The sequence below is a fragment of the Hydra viridissima genome, unplaced genomic scaffold (assembly GCF_058129835.1).
Source record: "Hydra viridissima isolate aposymbiotic clone 2 unplaced genomic scaffold, HvirCarnegie_v1 scaffold_12, whole genome shotgun sequence".
In the NCBI taxonomy this organism is placed as follows: domain Eukaryota; kingdom Metazoa; phylum Cnidaria; class Hydrozoa; order Anthoathecata; family Hydridae; genus Hydra; species Hydra viridissima.
In genome coordinates this window covers 6,307,149-6,328,073 of record NW_028324311.1, presented here as the reverse complement: position 1 = coordinate 6,328,073, position 20,925 = coordinate 6,307,149, and the positions used below count along the sequence as shown (strand labels likewise).

At 28.1% G+C, this 20,925-nt stretch overlaps 2 protein-coding genes across 3 annotated transcripts; both read left to right on the top strand.

The window, feature by feature from the left end:
* Window positions 1-96: 96 nt before the first annotated feature.
* LOC145194062 (adhesion G protein-coupled receptor L4-like) lies at window positions 97-20,336 on the top strand. Of its 2 annotated transcripts, XM_090069292.1 has the most exons (23): window positions 97-295; window positions 639-672; window positions 8,292-8,582; window positions 9,789-9,860; window positions 10,113-10,201; window positions 10,476-10,656; window positions 11,338-11,423; window positions 11,899-12,072; window positions 12,172-12,231; window positions 12,685-12,793; window positions 13,816-13,935; window positions 14,273-14,321; window positions 14,989-15,115; window positions 15,236-15,285; window positions 15,382-15,490; window positions 17,726-17,832; window positions 18,103-18,205; window positions 18,408-18,558; window positions 18,831-18,964; window positions 19,091-19,188; window positions 19,411-19,537; window positions 19,923-20,080; window positions 20,184-20,336. In XM_090069292.1, coding segments are annotated over exons 1-23 (2,466 nt in total). In that variant the 5' UTR covers window positions 97-259; the 3' UTR covers window positions 20,185-20,336. The 2 variants fall into 2 exon arrangements, 1 of the variants encoding a protein (XP_089925418.1); XR_016445778.1 differs by lacking the exons at window positions 15,382-15,490; window positions 17,726-17,832; window positions 18,103-18,205; ... (4 more) ...; window positions 19,923-20,080; window positions 20,184-20,336 and having other exon boundaries at window positions 136-295; window positions 13,816-13,942.
* On the top strand, window positions 3,622-6,844 carry LOC145188624 (zinc finger MYM-type protein 1-like). The gene is made up of 2 exons (XM_080065100.2): window positions 3,622-4,135; window positions 4,270-6,844. The coding sequence occupies exons 1-2, from the start codon at window positions 4,026-4,028 to the stop codon at window positions 6,842-6,844; spliced, it is 2,685 nt and encodes an 894-aa protein (XP_079921226.2). The 5' UTR covers window positions 3,622-4,025.
* Window positions 20,337-20,925: the final 589 nt, after the last annotated feature.

The window sequence follows — 20,925 nt, the reverse complement described above, 5'->3', positions numbered from 1 at the left end:
ACTCGCAAAACTCTTAAAAAAAGGAGAAAACAAGTAATTAGTAAAATCGTATTTATATTGTATTGTAAAATGTTTTCCCACACTGTTGTTTTTGACGAAATGGTACGTGTAAATTTTCTCAGAGCTGAACGATAGCCATTTTAATTGTTTGATTCAACAACTGTTTTTAAACACATCAAATATTAAACAAAATAAATATGTGAAATAAAATAACTTCAAATACAAAGCAATTTCCATATTTGACCTATCTTTCCTTAAGATGAATGGGAAAAATTTTTTTTTTCCCTTAATGCTGGTAAGTTTACTTTTAAACTAATTCATTTTTATATTTGTTGGTGCTGTTTTTATCTTTTTTTTCTATTACTAAATATATGTAAATGATTTGTCTATTCAAAACATTTCCATTTTCTAAGTTGAAACTATTCCTGAAAATTAAAAAAAGAATGGGAAAGTTTATACCTAAAAGTATTAGAGAATAAACTTCTTTTTTAAACTCGATCATCTCTTTTAATTACTTGAACATGGATATATAGCATCAGTTTTAGTTAACAATCAATATCAAAAAAACCTTCGCAGGCTGTTTTTTTTGTGTATTTGTGTGTGTTATTCGTGTTTACAAACATTTTACTGTTCTTTAGGTTTATTTTCAGCGCACTTTGTCTGTTCAGTGGGGTAAGATAATCAATTTTATTTTAATGCATTAAAAAAAAAAAACGTTTTTGAAGAAAATTTCCACGTTTTGGTTCTTTTTTCCATGTTTAATTTTATTCCCCAAGCTTTGATTGTTTTGAGAAACCAGCGAGCAATAAACCCAAACTTGGCTCTATTTTCCACAATACGTGATGTTACCACAGATGCAACTTGTGTGTGATTAGGTAATTCCACGGAGCATCTTTAGCGGAATTACATCTCATAATATAGTGTCTTTGACATGATAGATGAACTTTCCACAAAAGAGGTCAAACAAGATGTTGCTAAAGTGAGATTCCCAGTAGATTCACTTTGCTAGAAATTACTAGTAAGATGGACGTTTAAGATTTCTTTACTCGACAACGATATATTAATGCAGATAAGCTAGCTTCAGAGCAACCTAAAAATTTTGCAAGCTTCCGTCTAACTTTGCACCTTGTACCTTTGTTTATTTTGTTGAACACTTTTAAACATTTTTCCTCTGCATCTTCATCTCATCTCTTCCAATTACATTAGCTAATTTATATTTTGAATAATTGTTATTGAGAGCAAAATGAAAATTGATCGTTTGTTTTTTTAAATGATGCTTGAGATCATGACTATTTTACTATTATTTTTATATATATCAAGAAGATAATTAATTATTGAGGCTACCTAACAAAGGCAGTGGTTTATGCGTAAAATCTTATTCCGATGTTCTTTAGTAAAAGACGGAATGAAGTTTCAATCCTGTCGATGGATAGAAATTTCATTCCGCTTAATTTAACAAGGATGAAATGTAGATGAGTTTTATGTTGTTTTTTTACGTATTTCTCATTATTTGCACATTAATATTTAGTAAAAGAAGGTAAGGGTTAACTGTAGCATCGTAAAAAAGTAGTAAATAGACTACAAATATCATTCTAAGATTGGTATTAATATCGGAAATAAAAGAAAAAAAAAAAAATCAAAATTAACGCGGGTAAAAAATGTTTAATAAGCAGAAGTTTAAAAAAAATTTTGATTTAGTAACTTAAATTATAATTTTTTGATGATAAACTAAAGTAATATAGATAAAATTTGTTTGACTTATTATTCAAGTTTATAATTTTAATCATTATTCATTTACTGTAATCATTACTTAAAATACTTTGTTAAAAACTATTTCCGTTTTTAAAAAAAACAAACGTTCAAAAAAAATTTTTCCATAAAAACCCTATAAACAAGTGCAACACATAAATACAACACATAAATATCATAACATAACATAAGTATAGCACATAAATATCTGAAGCCGCTCTATGGCCCTAAAAACCCGATGACCCTGCTGCCAGTGACCACTATGATATTTCTGTGAAATTATTTCGACTGATCAATCTCGCCATGTTATGGGATCGCTATTCTCATTTAAGCATCCAAGTTGTTCTGGTTTTTTTTTCAAAATGTTACTCACAAATTTCTCACATAAATTGCACCAACCTACAACAACCTACAACTTACAGCGGTTTTTCTGGAGATGCGAAACTCTCGAATAATTTGTAACATTCTAAAATCAAAGCACCATATTTACAAGAGGAACATTTAGTTACGGATGACTTCTTTCAAAGAAAGAAAGATGGCGCACAACTTGACCAAAATTGTCCACATTTAAATTCTTTCATCATCTATCTTAGTTTTGACAATATTTGTTTATTGTTTTTTACAGGTGAAACAATTTACATTATTTGCTACTTATCATTACCTAGCTGCATATTGATAAACGGAGAAACCATAATTGAACTCTAGAAATAATGACAATATTTTGATATTCGTGACAGTGGCGTACCGAGGGTGGGGCGGGGGGGGCGGTCCGCCCCAGGCCCCGTCTGGGAGTAGGCCCCCAAATGTTAATACAATTTATATTTTTTTTACTTCAGCCGGATTTTGTAATAGTCAACATTTTTGTTCTGTAATCATAATTGTTTACAACAAAAATGCACCTGAAACATGATCGTATTTGCTTGCCAAGATAATAAACATCCACAGCAAACAAACCAAGATGTAAGAAATTGAAATGACATCTTGGCCAATAACAACCACCGTGACTGTTTCGGAGGCCCTCCGCGAAGCTCCCTCCCCCACACCCGCGAGTGCTAATAAATAGATTCGTTTATGTTGTTTCGTTAATGTGATTAATATACTCTATCATTCAGTACCTCAATAATTCGAGAGCAAATCACGTCTTCAGTTCGTCATCACCAAGTTACATGGTAAGTTATAATTTTATTCCTGCATATAGGCCTAACAAGGCTGCGTGAGAAGATTTTAGTTATCAGGTTATAATTTTATATCACACGTCGTTTTATGTTGAAGCCACATAAGGGGCCTGTCCTTAAACACTATCCGTATTGTCAATTTAATTACTTGGTTTTTAATAACTAATTTTGACCTTAAAAATGAGTAGGCCTAGCCTATTTTGGTAAACAATTTTTATGAGTAGTACGAAAACATTTAGTTTTGATATTGTTTGCTCGTCCTTGCGAATTTCCCATATGGAAGGAGCTATTTCCATAGGTGGAATGGACAAATTTAAGCCCGAAACCATGATAACATTCATCTTGGGGGCCCCAGATTCCGAAAACATTAAAATTAAAATCGTTTTTTTTAAATCCTCCATATTATTCTTATGGTTCATAAATCAAATTAATATCTAGCTTATTTGTGAACATTAATAAATATAATAAATACAATAATTAAAACAAATATAATAATTATAATAAATATAATAGATATAATAAATATAATAAATATAATCAATATAATAAATATAATAAATATAATAAATATAATTATCATAATAAATTTAATAAATATAATTAATATAACAAATATAATTAATATAATTAATATAATTAATATAATAAACACAACAATAGTTGTAAATATAATAAATATAATATATATAATAAATAATATATTAAATATAATATACGTCAAAACAGAAAACAAACAACTAACTAAATTAGAGGCACATTAATATACAATGAGAACATCTGAATTCCCCTTTGAACAGCTGCTCTGAAAATACTCGTGAAAGCATTAGCAATAAAAGGCAATCAAACAATTCCCTTAAGAAAATTCTAGAATAAACAACTCCCGTTGAGACAGCCAATCTCTGCCAACCTGTCTCTAAAATAAAACCACGAATAATGACAAAAAACAATTCCAATGAAAAACGTTATTAAACACACCTTAAGAATTACCTAACTTTATTCGTGGAGACATGCGAAGCTCTGATGCGTAAATAGAACAATAGGCCATTGAAAACCTACAACGATAGAACAATGGAATTTTAAAACCAGAAATTTTACATTTTCATGTGCGCACATTTCACTTTAAATAGATATCTACTAACAAGCGAAGTGAAAACATCATTAGTTATGCTGTTACTTATACTGAAATTTTTCAAAGAAAATAGCCGAAAAATGTAATTCAAAACTTGACAGTTTTATCTTACAGTGTTTATTTATTAGGTTTGGTTCGTTTTCAAACCCCGTAACGCGCAGGTTTGTTTTATTTTCTAAATACTTTATTGTCTTAAAGTAGAACAACTATTTTCAGAGTCAAGAGACCTGTTGATAACATGAAACGAAACTATCCCAGTGGATGGGAAAAGAAGAAAAAAGAAAAAGCCAAAGAACAAGAACTACAACGGTTGTCGGGTTCAATACTTAAATTTACTAAAAGAGCACTATCCCAGGCAAACAATGAAGCAGGGCCAGAGGAGGGCCCTGAATCTTTAGAAGGCCCAAGTACAAGCTATGGCCAACGGAATGAACAAACAAGCAATGAAGAACAAGAAAAAGGAGAAGAAGAACAATACAAAAGGCAAGAAGAAGAAGACATAACCAATTCGATACGTTCTGAATCAGAAGATTTAACATTAAATTATGATGTTGGAAACTGGCCCACTCCAATGCCAGATTATCTCAGAATCGATGTTATAAGACAAGGCAGTGAAATTTACCAGAACTTGGAGGGGCCATTTGATCCAGTTCAAAAACCAGGAGAAAATTCAAAGGGTCAAACTAGGCAGCTGACAAAAAGCTGGTTTTACAAGAAGCTTCCAAGTGGAGAACAGATTTTGAGGAAATGGATGGTCTATTCTCATGAAAAAAAATCACTGTTTTGCTTTTGTTGCAAGTTGTTTAATAAGAACGATAATCCAACGACCAAATCAAGTTTCATCACAGGATTCAATAGTTGGTGGAAATTGAATCCTAAAGTATCAGATCACGAAAACTCTGAATTGCATATTAACAATTTAGAAAAATGGAAAACACTTGAAGCAAGGCTTCTCCAAAACAAAACCATCGACGCTGCTCACCAAGACGTAATGGAAAGAGAGAAGAAGAAATGGAGAGACATTTTGCATCGTCTCTTAGATATAACACTTTTTTTGGCAAAGCAGAGTTTGCCTTTTCGAGGCCACAGGGAAGACTTTGCTTCTGAAAACCGTGGTAATTTCTTGGAATTTGTTAGCCTCCTTTCAAACTATGACCCTGTTTTAAAGGAGCACAGCATACGGCTTCAGCAATCATTGGAATCAGGATTGATTCCAGTTTCTTATTTATCGCCTGCAGTGCAAAATGAGTTTATATCTCTTTTAGGCGATGCTGTAAAACAAGAATTAATTTGTGAAATCAAGAAAGCTAAATTCTATGGCATATTGTTTGACAGCACGCCAGATATATCCCACACTGAACAAATGAGTCAGGTCATAAGGTATGTGAAAATTGACAACAGGAACGTGGAAGTGAAAGAATCATTTCTAGGTTTTATTCCTCTAAGTGGGAAAAAGGCAGACTCCATAACACAGGAAATTGTTCAATCTCTTGAAAAGGACGGCTTGGATTTAAAGCTTTGTCGAAGCCAAGGATACGATAATGCCACGACAATGTCTGGCATTCATACAGGAGTACAAACCAGAATTAAAGAATTTAATCCAAAAGCAATATTTGTGCCTTGTGCTAACCATTCGCTTAATTTATGTGGCGTACATGCTTTTGGTAGTGTTTCTGTTTGTGTCACATTTTTTGGAACTTTGGAAAGTGTGTACACGTTTTTTTCATGTTCAACACATAGATGGGAGGTCCTAAAAGAAACCGTTGGAGTGACAGTGAAGAGACTTAATGATACCAGGTGGAGTGCTCATCATGATGCCGTGAAACCAATCTTCAAACATTTCGAAAAGTTGGTTAAGGCTGTGGAAAAGCTTTGTGATGCTTCTGAAAACCTAGATACGAGAGGAGCAGCGGAGGTGTTGATGACAAACATTTGTAATTTCAATTTCCTTTGCTTCTTGTATTTGTGGTACCACATTCTACTCGAGGTGAATCATGCCCAAAAATATCTTCAAATCGAAGGTATTAGCTTGGAAATGTGTGTTGTGAAGCTGAAAAGCTTGAAGACCTTTTTAGTAGAGAGTCGAGAAATTCTGGTCCATAATGCTGTAGAATATGCGACCCAGACTTGTGCTGAAATGGGCATTGATATTGAAAGCAGAAAACGCAAGCGAGTGAAAAAGATGATGCCAGGAGAAACTGCTAAAGATGCAGGTTTAACTCCACAGGAAGAATTGAAGCGTGCTATGTTCGAGTGCATTGACCACTTTCATGTAGAATTAGAAAAACGTTTGACCTCGATGAACACTGTGTATGAAAAGTTTGCTGTTGTACACACAGGTAATCTTTTGAAGGCAACTGATGAAGAAATTGTAACCTATGCCCATCAGTTTTCAGAAACTTTCAATGATGTAGAGGAGGAAGAAATGCTGCCTGAAATAAAGAGGCTAAGAAGGCATCTGAAGGCTTCTGGCATCAAATTAGATATTGCAGCTGCATGGACATCCTTGAAAATGCTTCAGTTTATCATCGAAATGGACTTTCGTGAATCGTTGCCAAACGTGACTGAAGCTCTTAAACTGTTTCTAACTATATGTGTGTCCGTGGCTTCTTGTGAGAGGAGTTTTTCAAAATTGAAATTAATTAAAAACTATCTCCGCTCTACAATGAGCCAGTCTCGTTTGACGAGCTTGGCCATAATATCAGTAGAAAACGAAATTGCAAAGTATGTGAATTTTGATGAGTTAATCAAACGATTTGCAGAAGTCAAGGCTCGCAAGAAAGCATTTTAATGTGTTTCTAGAGGTAACTCTTTGCTGTAAATCTGTTTTTTTTACTGTACATTGTACATCATTGTATTATCATTTAAAATAAATAATCAAAACTAATGTTTTAATCATTTGTGTACATAAATGAATTTCTATAAATGATAAAATGGCGTTAATGGATATATTTATATAAACATATAAACTGATAGATAATGATATAGATGGTATTTGCTAATTTTTGTTTATTACAAACGTTTTCAAGAAAGTGGAGAAAGATAATGTGTTATACATACATTCATTAATGTAGTATATATATATATATATATATATATATATATATATATATATATATATATATATATATATATATATATATATATATATATATATATATATATATATATATATATATATATATATATATATATATATATAGGCCCCATTTACCAAGTGCCGCCCTAGGCCCCAAAACATGTTGGTACGCCACTGATTCGTGAGCTCTTATCAACAATTGTGGTACTTCGTTTTAGTCTACCGGACATTTTTCAAAGTGAAGAAATTCGCGTGAAAAACACGGTTTAAATGAACAGAAGTCTTGAAAAATGTTAAGTGAAACGAAACAAAACCATCGTAATAAAATAATAATGGTAATAAAAAAGGATGCTCAGTGCGAACTAAATGAAATAATTACAATTTTCCTTCCATTTTTTTCATTTTTTAGTTAAAATTAATATTACTTAAATAGTTATTTGTTTCAATAATTATTGATGTAATAATTATTGTTTAAATAATTATTGAAATAAATAAATATTTAAGTAATATTAATTTTAACTAATAAATTTGTTTAAATAGCATTTGTATCGTCAGTGTAACATTTCCTTCCTACATTTAGTTCCGGATATTAATGCGTATGTTAGGATAGTTATTTGCGTTGTAATTATTACTTTTTTTTTTCTTTCAAGATTAACAACGCAAAATTTACCAACAACAACAAAAAAAAAATGAATGTAAATTCCTTATAAAAACAAGTTTAAAGAACTGCATTTCAAAATATTTACAAAACTCTAATTATCGCTACTAAGATCCCGCGACTAACAAAGAATGAATAAACTTTCTCAAAACAGTTTTGAAATTGTTTGCAAAACAATGAAGGCAATGCATTGTTTTGAAAATCTCTCACTTAAGTAAATGAGAAGGGTAGGAGGGTAGGGGGAGGGGGAGGGGGAGTTCATTTTGTAACACCCTTAGAAACAGTAAACGAAAGTGAAAAATTTGTAAAGTTCGAATAACTTCAGTCCTAAAAAAATAAACATAAATAAAAAACATTTCTTTTATAAACTAGTAATCACAGTCTACATCTCATTCTCTCTGACAATATGCAGTATTTTTAGATTTATGTTTTTACATTTAGTCAGTTACAAATACTAAACTTTTAATGTTAACATTTTAAATTTCTTTTGAATTTTTTTAGTTGTTTTCAAGACTGATCTTGATATAAATACTACATCGTGTGTTATTAAAAGCTCAGACTATCCAAACGTCTCATTTTTTGGACTTGTAGAACAGAAATGTGAGTTTGCTTTTCAAAAGTCAATAAAAATACTCAAAAATGTGAAAATACATCTTTCTGGTAAAAATAATTTATCAATCATCATCAAAAATGGTGGGATGGAAGTTCACACTTTATTGAAATTAGCAGCAAATTTTTCTGAGACTGAGCTATCAATGCTGGGTGGTGTTCACAACAAAGCGCTATTTGAAGGTTATAATATGAAATGTTGTTCTAAATACAGTTTTTAATGTTATTTGGTGCAAAAATTACAATTATTCAAAAAATAAATAAATTCTAAGTTGTTGAAAATCAATTTCACTAATATAAAAAAATTGAAGCAATAGTTTAAGTAAACTTAACATGCAAGTTTCTTTTTATTTCATTCAAGGTTTATAACAAAGGCTTGAGAATTAAACTAAATAATCAAAATCCAGGGAAAAAAGTTAATTGGAATAGTACGCATTTGTAGTTACAAAATATTTACTTTTTTTTTTTTAAGTTAACATTTTTTTCTTTAAAATTTTTGATTTTAAGCAAAAACAAGAGAATTATTTTTCCATTCCTCAAATCAAAATATTGAATTGTTTTAATTGCATGGCAATTAAAACAGTTATTAACAATAAATTACCAAATAAACAATATGGTAATTTATTGTTAAAAACTATGGCTTAAAACATGAAGTTTATTAATAACAAACAATTAAAAACAACTTTGGTTAAGATTTTAAGTTGCAAATAAACTGGTGATGTTTTTTTTAAGTAACTGGTAAAAAAATTTCTGGGAAAATAAGAGTTTATGAGCCCCTAGTAAGCTTTTACTTTCAATGTCAGAAATATAATATGCTACTGAGAATTTATTTAGCTGAAATTGTTACAATTTTCCTTTTCAAAGTATGAAATTGAAAAACAATAATCTGGTTGATGTTTTTTAAATTGTAAAAACATGTCCATTTCTCAAATTAATCTTAAAATATCTTTTGTTTTTGTTTTAAGCTGTTAAATAGAAATTATATACTTTCTATTTAACAGCTTAAAACAAAAACAAAAGATATTTTAAGATTAACTATAAACTTTGAAATATAAATATTTAGAGATTGTATAATGTATAAAAAAATTGTATAATTGTTGTTGTAAAATATAATTTTTCTTAACATTATTTTAAATTCTGCTTAAAAAAACTGCTGGAACTTTATAATACAATATATTAAGTTATTAACAATATACATTGTCACTTATTTGGAGTAGGTATATTCCAAAACATTCCAAAATTTTATAATCTGCTGAATCAATTTAGTCTTAAAAAAAAAAGTTGATGATAAAAATACAACTTTTATAAGTGAAAAAATTTTTTCCTGTGACTAATTTTGATTTTATAAAGTTTTGGAAAACAAATTATGAACCTCTTTTTCTAATTTAGGTCTTAATGATAATTTTTTGGCTGAAGGGGGATCTGTAGAGATTATAGTTGAAAATGGGAACCTAACTTTGTGTAAGTATAAAAAAGTAGATTTTTTTTTGCTTTTATAAAAAAAATTTCATAAACATAATAAAAAATAAATTCTTTCCCCCCCCCCCCCCCTGATAATTTTAGCAGAATATACTTTTGAAAGTGACAATAAATGAATACAATCAATTATCAGACAAAAAAAAAAAACATTAGTTTAATAGTAAATAAGCTTATTGATTAATTCATAAATTGTTAGCTAAATTGCTCTCTCCATTAATATTTTGCTATGTAAAGATTCCAGTGTGGAAGCTGATGCAATCCTGACTATAGCAAATGATAGATGTAAATCTAGCAGCGCTAAAATATGGATCCAAGCTGTCTATGTGAGTTTTTAAAATATTTTTTCATGAAGAGTTTTATTACTTTTTGTTCAGTGATTTGACATCATACAATGCAATGCAGTTGACTCTAAAAAAAAAAAAATGTCATCCTGTAAAGTAACCTAGCTGATATTTTTGAAGGAAAAGTTTGTAACTTCTTAAGAAGTAACTAATTTATTATTGAGAAGTAGGTATTGCCTCAATATTTATTGACTATTTTTTCCCTTTTTAATCTCAGTCTTGTGTTTTTAAAAGTATGTATTTTTTTAACATGTAGATTCACTTTAAGTCTAATTGTAGCAGTCTTAGTGCAATAGATTCAAAAAATACAGGAGAAGGTAGAATAATACGATTTATTGGAATAACATTGTCATATGTTGACAGTTCATCAAATTTACAAAAACATCGGGTTAATGATAGATCAGATGATGAACCTTCAATAAAAGGATGTTTTGCAGGTAGAAATAGTTGCCTTATAAATATTCTGAAAGTAAGAAATGTTGTGCATATATATATATATATATATATAAGTTGTTTAAAAAATGTTTTTTTTTATAAACAAGGTTGATGGACTTTAGATAGTATTAACAAGCTAGTTTTAGTATAAGGGGTTGCTCAACTGAAAATGATATACTCAACTGCTGATAATGTATTTCTTGAAATAATAACAGCTTTTTTTAATGAAAACATCAGTTGCTTTTATCAATTTAAATCAAAGCTTAGGTTAGAAGATGTAAAGATGTTTTGTAAATCTGTTGTGGAATTTTTCAAAACATTTTTGTAAAATAGTTTTTTCCTATTTGATTCCTGATTTCTTGTTCCACGAGTTTATTTATTTTAAGATTAAAAAAATGTAGTTGTTAACATAATTTTGTAAGTGAATGAAAATCATTTCTACAATTAATGGAAAAAAACTAATCCTGAAAATTTAATCAAAACTTTTTTAAAAAAATTTTTCTTTTTCAATCTCAAATTTTTCAAAAATTAAAAGTAAGATGATTGAACATATTAAGAAATTTTAATGTTAATTTTAACGTTTATAACTTGTTAAAATTTAAATAAAAAATTTTTTTTTCTGTTTTTTCTGTTTTGTTTTTGTTTTAAGTATCGAAAAAATATTGTTTTTTTTTTTCTTTTAGTTTTTGAAATTCTTGCTTCTTTTCACACATTTCAATCTCAAGCATTTCAACCGATTGAGAAACAATTTTTATACAATTTTAATGAGGTTCTATGTTTTACATTTAATTATATCTACTATTTTTTGTATTGTATAATTTCTTTTCTAAAGTCAGGATTCTTTACCATACAAACCACTTATTGCACTAAAAAAGTAAAATGATAAACTGACAAAGTAAATAATAACTTTAGTAAAAGTAAAATGATAAACTGACAAAGTAAATAATAAGTGAAAGTGTTTTAGAACTCTTTAACTTGCTATAATTTTTTTTTTTTTTTGTACAAATAATAATCTGTTTAAGTATCTAGAGATTTGGATATAAAGCTATTGCAAAATATCTAGAGATATGGATATAAAACTATTGCAATATTGCATATTGCAGCTGCTCTAGCTTGTAAAAGTAAAACCATAAACAATATGTCAATGAGTCTAAAATTGTTTGAATTTGTTTCACTTATTGTTTTTGCATTCAGTTTATATCATCTTTTTTTTTTTTTTATTTTTTCCATTATACCACCTTTAGATGATTAGTTCAACAGGTTTAACCTTTGAAGATTTGGTCAACAGTTTGTTAAATTTGGATAATAGTTATCAAATCGATGATGCTTATGGTGCTGTTATAGCAGAAAATGTTAGGAAAATAGCAATGTATCCTTTTTACTACACAGATATTGATTCAATGGGCAGTGCACTAACAGTTAGTTGTTTGTTTTTGTGCCAGTTGTCTTATTTAAAGTTTTTGAGTGAGAAACTTTTTCCTTTTTTTAGTAAAGTTCAACAAAAAATTTTTTTTTAGAAGATTGTTCAAGCCTGTGAGTATGCTGTTAGTTCTGTGTTGAAAACAAATCCTAATTCAGTAAGTATTTTCTTTCACTTTGTCATTGGAAGAATTTTAATTGTTAATTCTGTTTGATTCTTGATTTTCTTGATAAAATTTTTGATTAAGGGTTTTAAGGGTGCTGTTATTTCATGCATAGTATACTTCATTTAGAAATAGAGTTAGCAAAAAATTCATCCAGAAGTAGTTTTATGGCTAAAAAAAAAATATATAAGTTTCTTATAGCATAATGGCTAAAATTTTTGTTAAGCTATCATATAACTTTTTCAAAGTTAGCTATATATATTCTCAGTATTGTTAAACATAGCTGATATTTTGTAGATTCATTTGTTTTATTACAAGCCAATTAAGTAATTTATGTAAATCCCATAATTTTTAAATAGCAGGTGATTATTTTAAAAATTTCCTAATAAAAACTGAGAAAAATTTATGAAGGTTTTATTTTATTTATTTTTTTGTTATTATAAAAAGGTTGAAGTGATATCAAATAGCTTGGCACACTCACTTGAACTTATATCTTTAAAGATTGGAAGATTTTTGAAGGGGAGTTGCAATTATAAACTGGAGACAGACAAAACAAGTACATAAACAAAAATAAAGTTGTCTTTTTTAAAATATAATCTTTTAAAAAGTTTTTGTGTAGTCTTTTATATTTTTACATTCAGTTATTTTCCTAATCGAATACTGTTTGTTTGGGTTATGACAAAAAAAAATTCTTTTTTTAACTGTAATGAATGAGATTTTGATGCTCAGAAAAGTTTATTTTATTCAATTCCAAAAAAATGCACCAAGTAGCATGAAATTTCTGAAACTTGCTAAAATCTATATAAAAAGAATGTAATAACAAAATCTATTTCGATGATCTGCTTTTTCAATTTAATATACCCAATTTGAATTCTTCTAATGAGATCTTCAAGTACACGACTTAAAACTCATGATTTGCAATTTTTTTTACCATCAATTTGAAGGAAGAAACTTTTCCCTTCTTCCAGAACTGATTTTGTTTTAAGCTTCTTTTCTTTGCACCTTTTATAACTGCACACCAAACACTTGATTGTGATGGTGTTGGGATGTTGATTTAATCTTCAGCTGTACTAGCAAATAAAAATTAGCTTCATAACCAACGAAGTTGGTTATGAAGCTAATTTTTTATTGAGATTTAATTTGTGAATAATAAAGATTCTTGTCTTCTTGGCCCAGCCATTCTTCTACTGCTTTGTTTATGTCAAACAGGTTTTCTGTTTTAACTTGGAATAATATTATTTCTTATTTTAACTTGGAATAATCTTTTTTCCTCTTTCTTTTTTTCTTGTATAGGTCTAATCAAGTATTATTATATTACACATTTAAACCTCAAAGACATTTTTAAATTTGAATACACATTTAAACTAATTTAGGGGTGCATGTTAAAAAATGAAATAGATTGGTGCAAGATGATTTTGTTAGAACCATTTTAACCTTATAGTTTTGGTAATCAAAATGTAAAAGTTCATAAAAAATTATTTAAAGAATTGAAATAAACTTTTTTTTATCATAATCTTACTGTACATCTCTTAACTTTATTACATCGTTTTAACTTGATTTATTTTTGAAAATTCAAAGCTTTAGAAGTTGCAGTTCTTAATAAAACTGAACCAATAATGTCAATGCCAGCAGGGTGCAAGAAAATGGAATGTGATAAAGTTGAAATACCTGTGGATATTTTTGAAAATGATTCGTCAGGTACAAGGTTGTGATTGAATTTATTTGTTAAAATAACAATAAATAGTGGGGCAGTTCACTACAAATATTTCTGATTGTTCAAATTGTTTTAAGTGAAATGCTGTAATAAATTTAGTTCTATCAGAATCTAATTGTATTTTTACAACTCCAGTTTTTTTTGTTTTTACTAATTTATGCAAGATTGCTTTTATCAATTTATGCCAAGCTGCTTTTATTAACTTATGCCAAGTCTACAAATAGAAAAATTGCTGAAGTTGTTGTAACCTTTTCCTAAACTTCAGAAGTTTTTAGTTTATAAAGTATTTTGATAATGAATGCAAGATTTTTTAAATTTTAGTTGTCATGGTTGCTGTAGTTGTGATGAATTTAGAGCAAGAATTTTTTGGGTTTGACTTACAATTTTTTTTCTTTTAGTCTTAAATACTAAAATTAAAGTAACTAAAATTTAGCCTTGCAATTGTCAATTAAAATTTATTTTTCTACAATACAGTGTTTTGATAGTCTAAACAACTTTACTTAGCGTAAAATTGCATGTAAAAGGAATTTTATTCAAGCATATGGCTGAAATAAGAGGCAGGAAGCTAATAAGATAACCATTATCAAAAATTATATGCTAGCTGGAAATTTCTAATGACATATTGAATATGAGTTTTTTTTAATCTAGCTGAACCTAGTTAAAGACAGATATTAACTTTTAACTGTCTAGTAGTTAAGTTTTAAGAAGTTATGATGCATTTTTAAAATATTTCCATATTCTAAGATCAATCTGAATAAATTAAGAAGTGGGTGTTTTTTCAAATTTATTTCAAAACTTGACTTCCTCTTTCTTCTAATAACAGACTGGCATAATATCTAGTATGGTCATTGGTTTGATTTTAACACTATGTTTATAGAAACTTCCATAAAAATAAACTGATACACTATTAATGAAAATATTTACCAATAAAGTTAATAAAAGTTAATAAAAATTGCATTTTTTAAAAATTCTTATTGATTTTGTTATTTTAAAACCAATTGCTATAATATTTTCCCCTGTCATTCTTTTACTTTTAGGAATGAGTTAATTAACAACAGTAACCTTTGGCACCCAGTATCATCACTTTTTTCTATTTCTGTTAATTCCACAGTTTCATATCCATTTAAGAAGCCTATTGTTTTGCATCAATACTTTAAAAGACCAGTGAGCATTTTACCATTTTTTTCCATTCAAATCACAAGATAAAAAATAAAATGTATTTATCCAATTAAAATCTCTTTCTAGTTTATATATATATATATATATATATATGTTTCATTTTAGCCTAAGAGTTTATTTGAACTAAAGGCTGGATATTGGAGCAACAATTCAAAGTAAGAATTGGTTTATAATTTTTTTCACTAAAGATAATTAGCAGAATTTTTTAACAATTTAAATTGTATGTTACTTACATTTCTGTGTGTTTTTAGTTGGGCATTTGATGGCTTGTTTATTAAAAGCATTAATGAAAATGAAGTTTTGGTATACTCCTATCAAGCTACAACTTTTACTATCCTTATGAAAATAACTGATGTTCCAGTAAGTGTTTTAATTAGGTCAATAAGGGTGGTCATTAAAGTAGTCTTTGAAAAGTGGACATGTTTAGAAAGTTGAACTATATCCTACTATTAATCTGATAAGAAAATGAAGCCTATCTTGTATGTGAAACTTTCTAAGCAATTATATTATAAAAATCAATTTTGTCAATCAAACATCATCTTTGACTTAAAAAAACTTTATGTAAGGATGCACATGGGAATATATGAGGTTATTTCAATTATTTTAAATTTTAAAGAAAGCTAGTTTTAACACAAATCACAGAATGTATTACTGTTAAGTGTCAAAAAACTTTTAAAGCTTTTGCTAATGTTTTTAATACACTTCCTGAGAATTTTAAAAAATAACCTTTAAATGATCCTATCTTCAACTGATCAAAATCATCATTAGAAGTATTAAGCAGTGGGGAGGAGAGGGAGGAGGGGTTTGGTTTTTAGATTAAAAAAATGTGTATTTAATATTTTTTCGAATACATACCTTTTACTTTTTTTTTTTTGCATTTATTTGTAGAACAATAAAGTATTAAGTATTTTTTTATATAAAGGTTATGCATGATTTTTTTAAAATTCCTTTGTAAATTGTTGATTTTCCTTTTTAATGATGGCAGCTAATGTTAATATCAATTGTTATCACTTTAATTTCACAATTAATATTCATTTATGCTAAACCATTTGATTTGTGCTAAACCATTTGATTTTGACCGTTTGAATTACTTAATCAGGTTTTCAAATTATGGATTGATGAAAATAGTTTTTGCCCTGTTGCCATAGAATCTATGGCAACAACATAAAAATTAGGAGAATTTTTTACATAGTTGGATAATCTTCTGAATTTTGTTGACTTATGAAAATAATGATCAACTCCATTTTTTTACTCAGTACAATAGGTAGTATACCAGTCAAATTCTCCATTTAAAATGTAGACATTTAAATTGGATTTGGTGCAACTATATTTTGATGTTTCAAAAAGACGTTTAAACTTATTTCTTTAGAGAGTTTCATTCCATTTATTTGTAAAGGATACATTTGAAGTACTTTGATTTCTAAAATACTTAAATTTCGAAATATTTTTCTGCACTACAAAACATTGTAGTGCAGAAAAAGATAACTAATTGAAGTTATGTAATAAAAAACTGGGCATGCAGCTAAATAATAATTTTTTAACTATTACTTTAAATATTTTTATTACTAGTTTTTTATAAAGTTAATCGTTTGCAATCTAACATAAAAAAATCAATGCTACTATTATCTCCAACCTTTTTTTATACTGAAATATTTATTGTAAAATATTTATTGCAAAAACTTAAAATATTTTACCAATTCATTTATCGTCTCACTTCTTCTGTTTAATTCATTGTTCAGTATTATGTTTGCATTTATGGTTATTCATTGTTCAGTATTATGTTTGCATTTATTGCTTTAAAAAAAAAAAAAGAAGATATATTTGTTAATTTTGATCACACTACTATTTTTTTGTCCAGAACTGTACTTCACCATTTGTAAGGAGACAAGCATTTACAACTGTCTTTGCCACCTATTTCAATTTGTAAAAATTATTTAATTATAACCAAATAAAAAATAAAACCACATTAAATTGGTAAAAGATTATTAGAAGAGAGTTTTTGCTGGATCCATGGCTGCTTCTGCTGCAGAAAAAACTTTTAAAACTGCATTTGCTAGTAAACAAGCATCTCTATTACTAATTCTACATTTGACCAATGATTTGCACAACTCTGGTTGTTGTTTACCATTTCAAATATAAATTTCTTCATCACTGGACACTTGAATAGCTAGACATTCATCATCTGTACTGAGTTTTACATCATGTTTGAAGCTCACTGAACATAGTTCCCATATAATGGGAACTATGTTCAAGCTTCAAATACAGTATAAAGTTGATTATAAATAGCAACTCACTGAAACACATCTATATTCTACAGCTGCATGCTATTGCTTCAGAAAAAAAAAAGGAATATATATCTCAATATTAAATAAAAGAGACCTTTATAACTATTTTTCAAAAGTTAAATTTTAATGACTTTTACGTAAATGGTTATTGAGCATTTATGATTAATCCTTTAAAATGAAGTTTAAAATGTAAAAAATTTGGAAAAGATTGAAGTTTGTATTTTTTCTTTTCTTAACATTTTGCAGCTTTTAAAATTCAGGCTGCAATTTAGGGTTTAATATGACTGTTATTTTGATTGATCATTTTCAGCTTGTAAGCAGTAAAAATATGATGGCATTGGCGCTGATAAACTATATAGGTTGTGGTTTATCCTTGTTTTGCTACTTGCTCACATTTTCAGTATTGCTTTCTATCAGGTAAAAGTTCTGTTTTATTATTGGTTAGTAGAAATTTAAAGAATATTATTTGAAATTATCATACAGTTTATTTAACTATCATACAAATAAAATTATTATTATAGAATAAAATTAATTTATTTGGTTTTTTTAAAAGGATGTAATTCATTTTTGGAAATCAAAAAAAGCTTTCTAAAATCACTATTTGTATCACCATTTAACAAAAACCATTTTCCAGCATTCTTCATAAAAAGTGAATAAAATTTTTATTCTTTTTTTTTTTTTTTTTAGATCTCTGACAACTGATCGTATATTAATTCATTTAAATTTGATTGGCTCATTATTTGTTGCTCAAACAATTTTTTTATTAGGTGTCAATTCCACAACTCACAAGGTTAAAAGTTATTTTCAAATATGTTAAAAATTTTTTTAAATTTTTAAAATTTACAAAATAAAGCAGAAACAAGCACCAAAATAAGAAAAATTTTATTTTTTTTAAAATAAATTTTTAATTGTTTAGATTTGTTTTCAATTATTGTTTGAATTGAATTTTCGTCTTTAAGCTTTAATTTCTTTTTTTTTTTTTTTTTTTTCAGAGTTTGTGCATGTTTGTTGCTGTTCTGCTTCATTACTTTTTTACTGCCTCATTTGGTTGGATGCTATGTGAAGGTATCCACCTCTACATAAAAGTTGTTAGCGTGTACAGTAATTGGATAAGAATGCCCTTTTATTATTGCATTGGTTGGGGTAGGTCGATTTTCAAGTTTTTTTTGGGTTCACTTTGAATTAATGAAAATTTAATGAAAATCTTTTTTAATTAACTTTAATATATGCATCAAAGTAAAAAAACTAAAATAACATTTAGTAAATATAACAGAAATATTATAGTAATTGGAGAAGATTTTTGTGGAATTTGAACTTTAGATTCAAAAAATATGGTATTGTTCTTAAGTAATACGTCTGTATGTAATACGGTTTACTATTTCAAGTGGCTTTTAGCTCTTCATAATTATTTGAAGGTACACCTTTGGTTGTAATTATTATATCTACAGCCATTTACAATGATGGGTATGGGACTGAAAACCATTGTTGGATTAGCACTGACAAAGGTTTAATTTGGGCTTTTGTTGGTCCGGTTCTTTTTGTGATTTTCGTAAGTTACTGATTAATATTTATCAACACTAATGTTAAAACCTGTTAATTGACAGGCTTTCATAAATCTAAATCATTTATTGAGCGAATTTTGTTAATATGTTTATAAGAGATTTTTATCGTTAAGATTAATATGGTTGTTATGGTTGTTGTCATCAAGATTTTAGTGGCATCATTAAACACTCCAATGAGATCCGGAATGGTTGAGCTTAGACAGCAAGTGAAGTACGTTTGATTTTCTTATACACTAAATAATGCTTCTTAGTGTTTTTAAAAATAAATGCCTAGCTTCTCACCAATAATTCTGTCACAAAAGGATCACTATAGAAGTAAGAACTTTTCAGCAATATTTCTGTCACAAATGATCGTTATTATTGTGAGAACATTTCCAAAGAGACAAAAAATTCTAGCTTTTCCCTAACAGCCTAACCGTTTTTTCTTCCTTAGAGCAAGTTTAAAAGCCATGGTGATTTTGATGCCAATACTTGGTATCTCTTGGATTTTTGGAATCATTTCCATCAATAAAGAAGGAGTAATATACCAATATATTTTCACTGTTCTATCATCAACCCAGGTAATTTCTCGACTTAATATGTAGTAGTACTAAGGGATGCATGATGCATTTATATTATGTACTAGGTCTCCAGCTTATGTCAGATAAGGATTACAAATAATCTAATCGATATTTTTTTGTTTTATTTTAAATTCTGTTTTTATTTTGTTAAATGTAATTTCACATGAAAGTATAACAAAAAAATTAAAATCTAAGTCTAAGTTGCCTATTTTATTAAAGTTTTTCCCTTTTTGTTCAGAATTTAACTGTTAGTAGTGTTCCATTCTTGCGATGCGTTGCTCTGTTAACTACGTTTTAACAACAATTCAAGTTTTTTTTAAGAATTTTAGGGTTTTTTTTATCCTAAGGATTTCTCAAATAAAAGAACTTAATCGCTTCTTTAAAGGGGTTGTTTATATTTCTACTCCACTGTGTTGGGAATTCAGAAGTAAGAAACGCTTACAAGTTGTTCCACGAGAAACAAAAACACAGAAATTCTTCTGCAAGAAAGTTTTCATTATTGGTATTGAGAATTTTTGATACTGTTGATTTGTTTCAAAAATGGTAAGTTCAAAGCTTTTTTATTACTCTTCTCTCTGCTTTTTTTTTTTAGCAAACTTTTCTAATAAGAAGTTCTTTTTATTTGTTTATAATTTTTCTGTTGCAGACCTCGGATTTTAATCCATGTCACATGCTGAATCGAAACATCTGCAGACAGTTTGACTCATTTACAGACAGTTTGACTCATTTACATGGCGATTTGAGAATTGTAACGAATTACAAGTTGAACTTGATAAAAATATTATTCTCATTTATGGAATTTCTGAGCATTTTTTCTTACAGTTAAATTAATTACAAATATTTTTAGTTATATGTTGGTTTATACTAAATATATTTAATAAATATCACCATAAAAACATAAAAAGCTTAAGTAATCAATACCAGACTCATCTTAATTTGAATTGCATTTAGTTAAATAGCTGGATAAACGACGCGGTTTTAAGAGAGAGCTTGACTGGCAGTGACTCAGAAAAAATTATCTAACGTACTCCCACTATTCGTTTAACATGTTTGACTTCCATTCATTCATATTTAAGGTTCCTCTATTGGATTAAGATCTGGGCTCTGCGCTGGTTAGGCCAAACATTAATCTATTGATCTTTCAACCATTATTTCACTTGACGTGAAGTATGTTCGCTTTATTGCCGTTCATGAATTTCTGTAGATTTTCTTCTATAGCCTCATAAAAGCTGATTGGTTGTGCCAATAATATTTGGGCAGACAACGTGCCATGAAAATGAAGTTCAATATGCTTTTTCGCTTTTAAAGTATATCTTAATGTTTTTTATATAATATTATATTAAATCGTATAGGTTAAATTGTTTCTGAGTTGGGCCCCATGTGTGACA

What these genes read in the sequence shown, in the direction of transcription:
- LOC145194062 (XM_090069292.1), top strand. Translation starts at nt 260, where the DNA reads ATGAATGGGAAAAATTTTTTTTTTCCCTTAATGCTG. An exon ending in TCAGTATTGCTTTCTATCAG is followed by an intron (nt 17,833 to 18,102) that starts GTAAAAGTTCTG and finishes TTTTTTTTTTAG; the next exon opens with ATCTCTGACAACTGATCGTA. An exon ending in TTATTATTGCATTGGTTGGG is followed by an intron (nt 18,559 to 18,830) that starts GTAGGTCGATTT and finishes AATTATTTGAAG; the next exon opens with GTACACCTTTGGTTGTAATT.
- LOC145188624 (XM_080065100.2), top strand. Translation starts at nt 4,026, where the DNA reads ATGTGCGCACATTTCACTTTAAATAGATATCTACTAACAAGCGAAGTG. An exon ending in AAAGAAAATAGCCGAAAAAT is followed by an intron (nt 4,136 to 4,269) that starts GTAATTCAAAAC and finishes AACTATTTTCAG; the next exon opens with AGTCAAGAGACCTGTTGATA.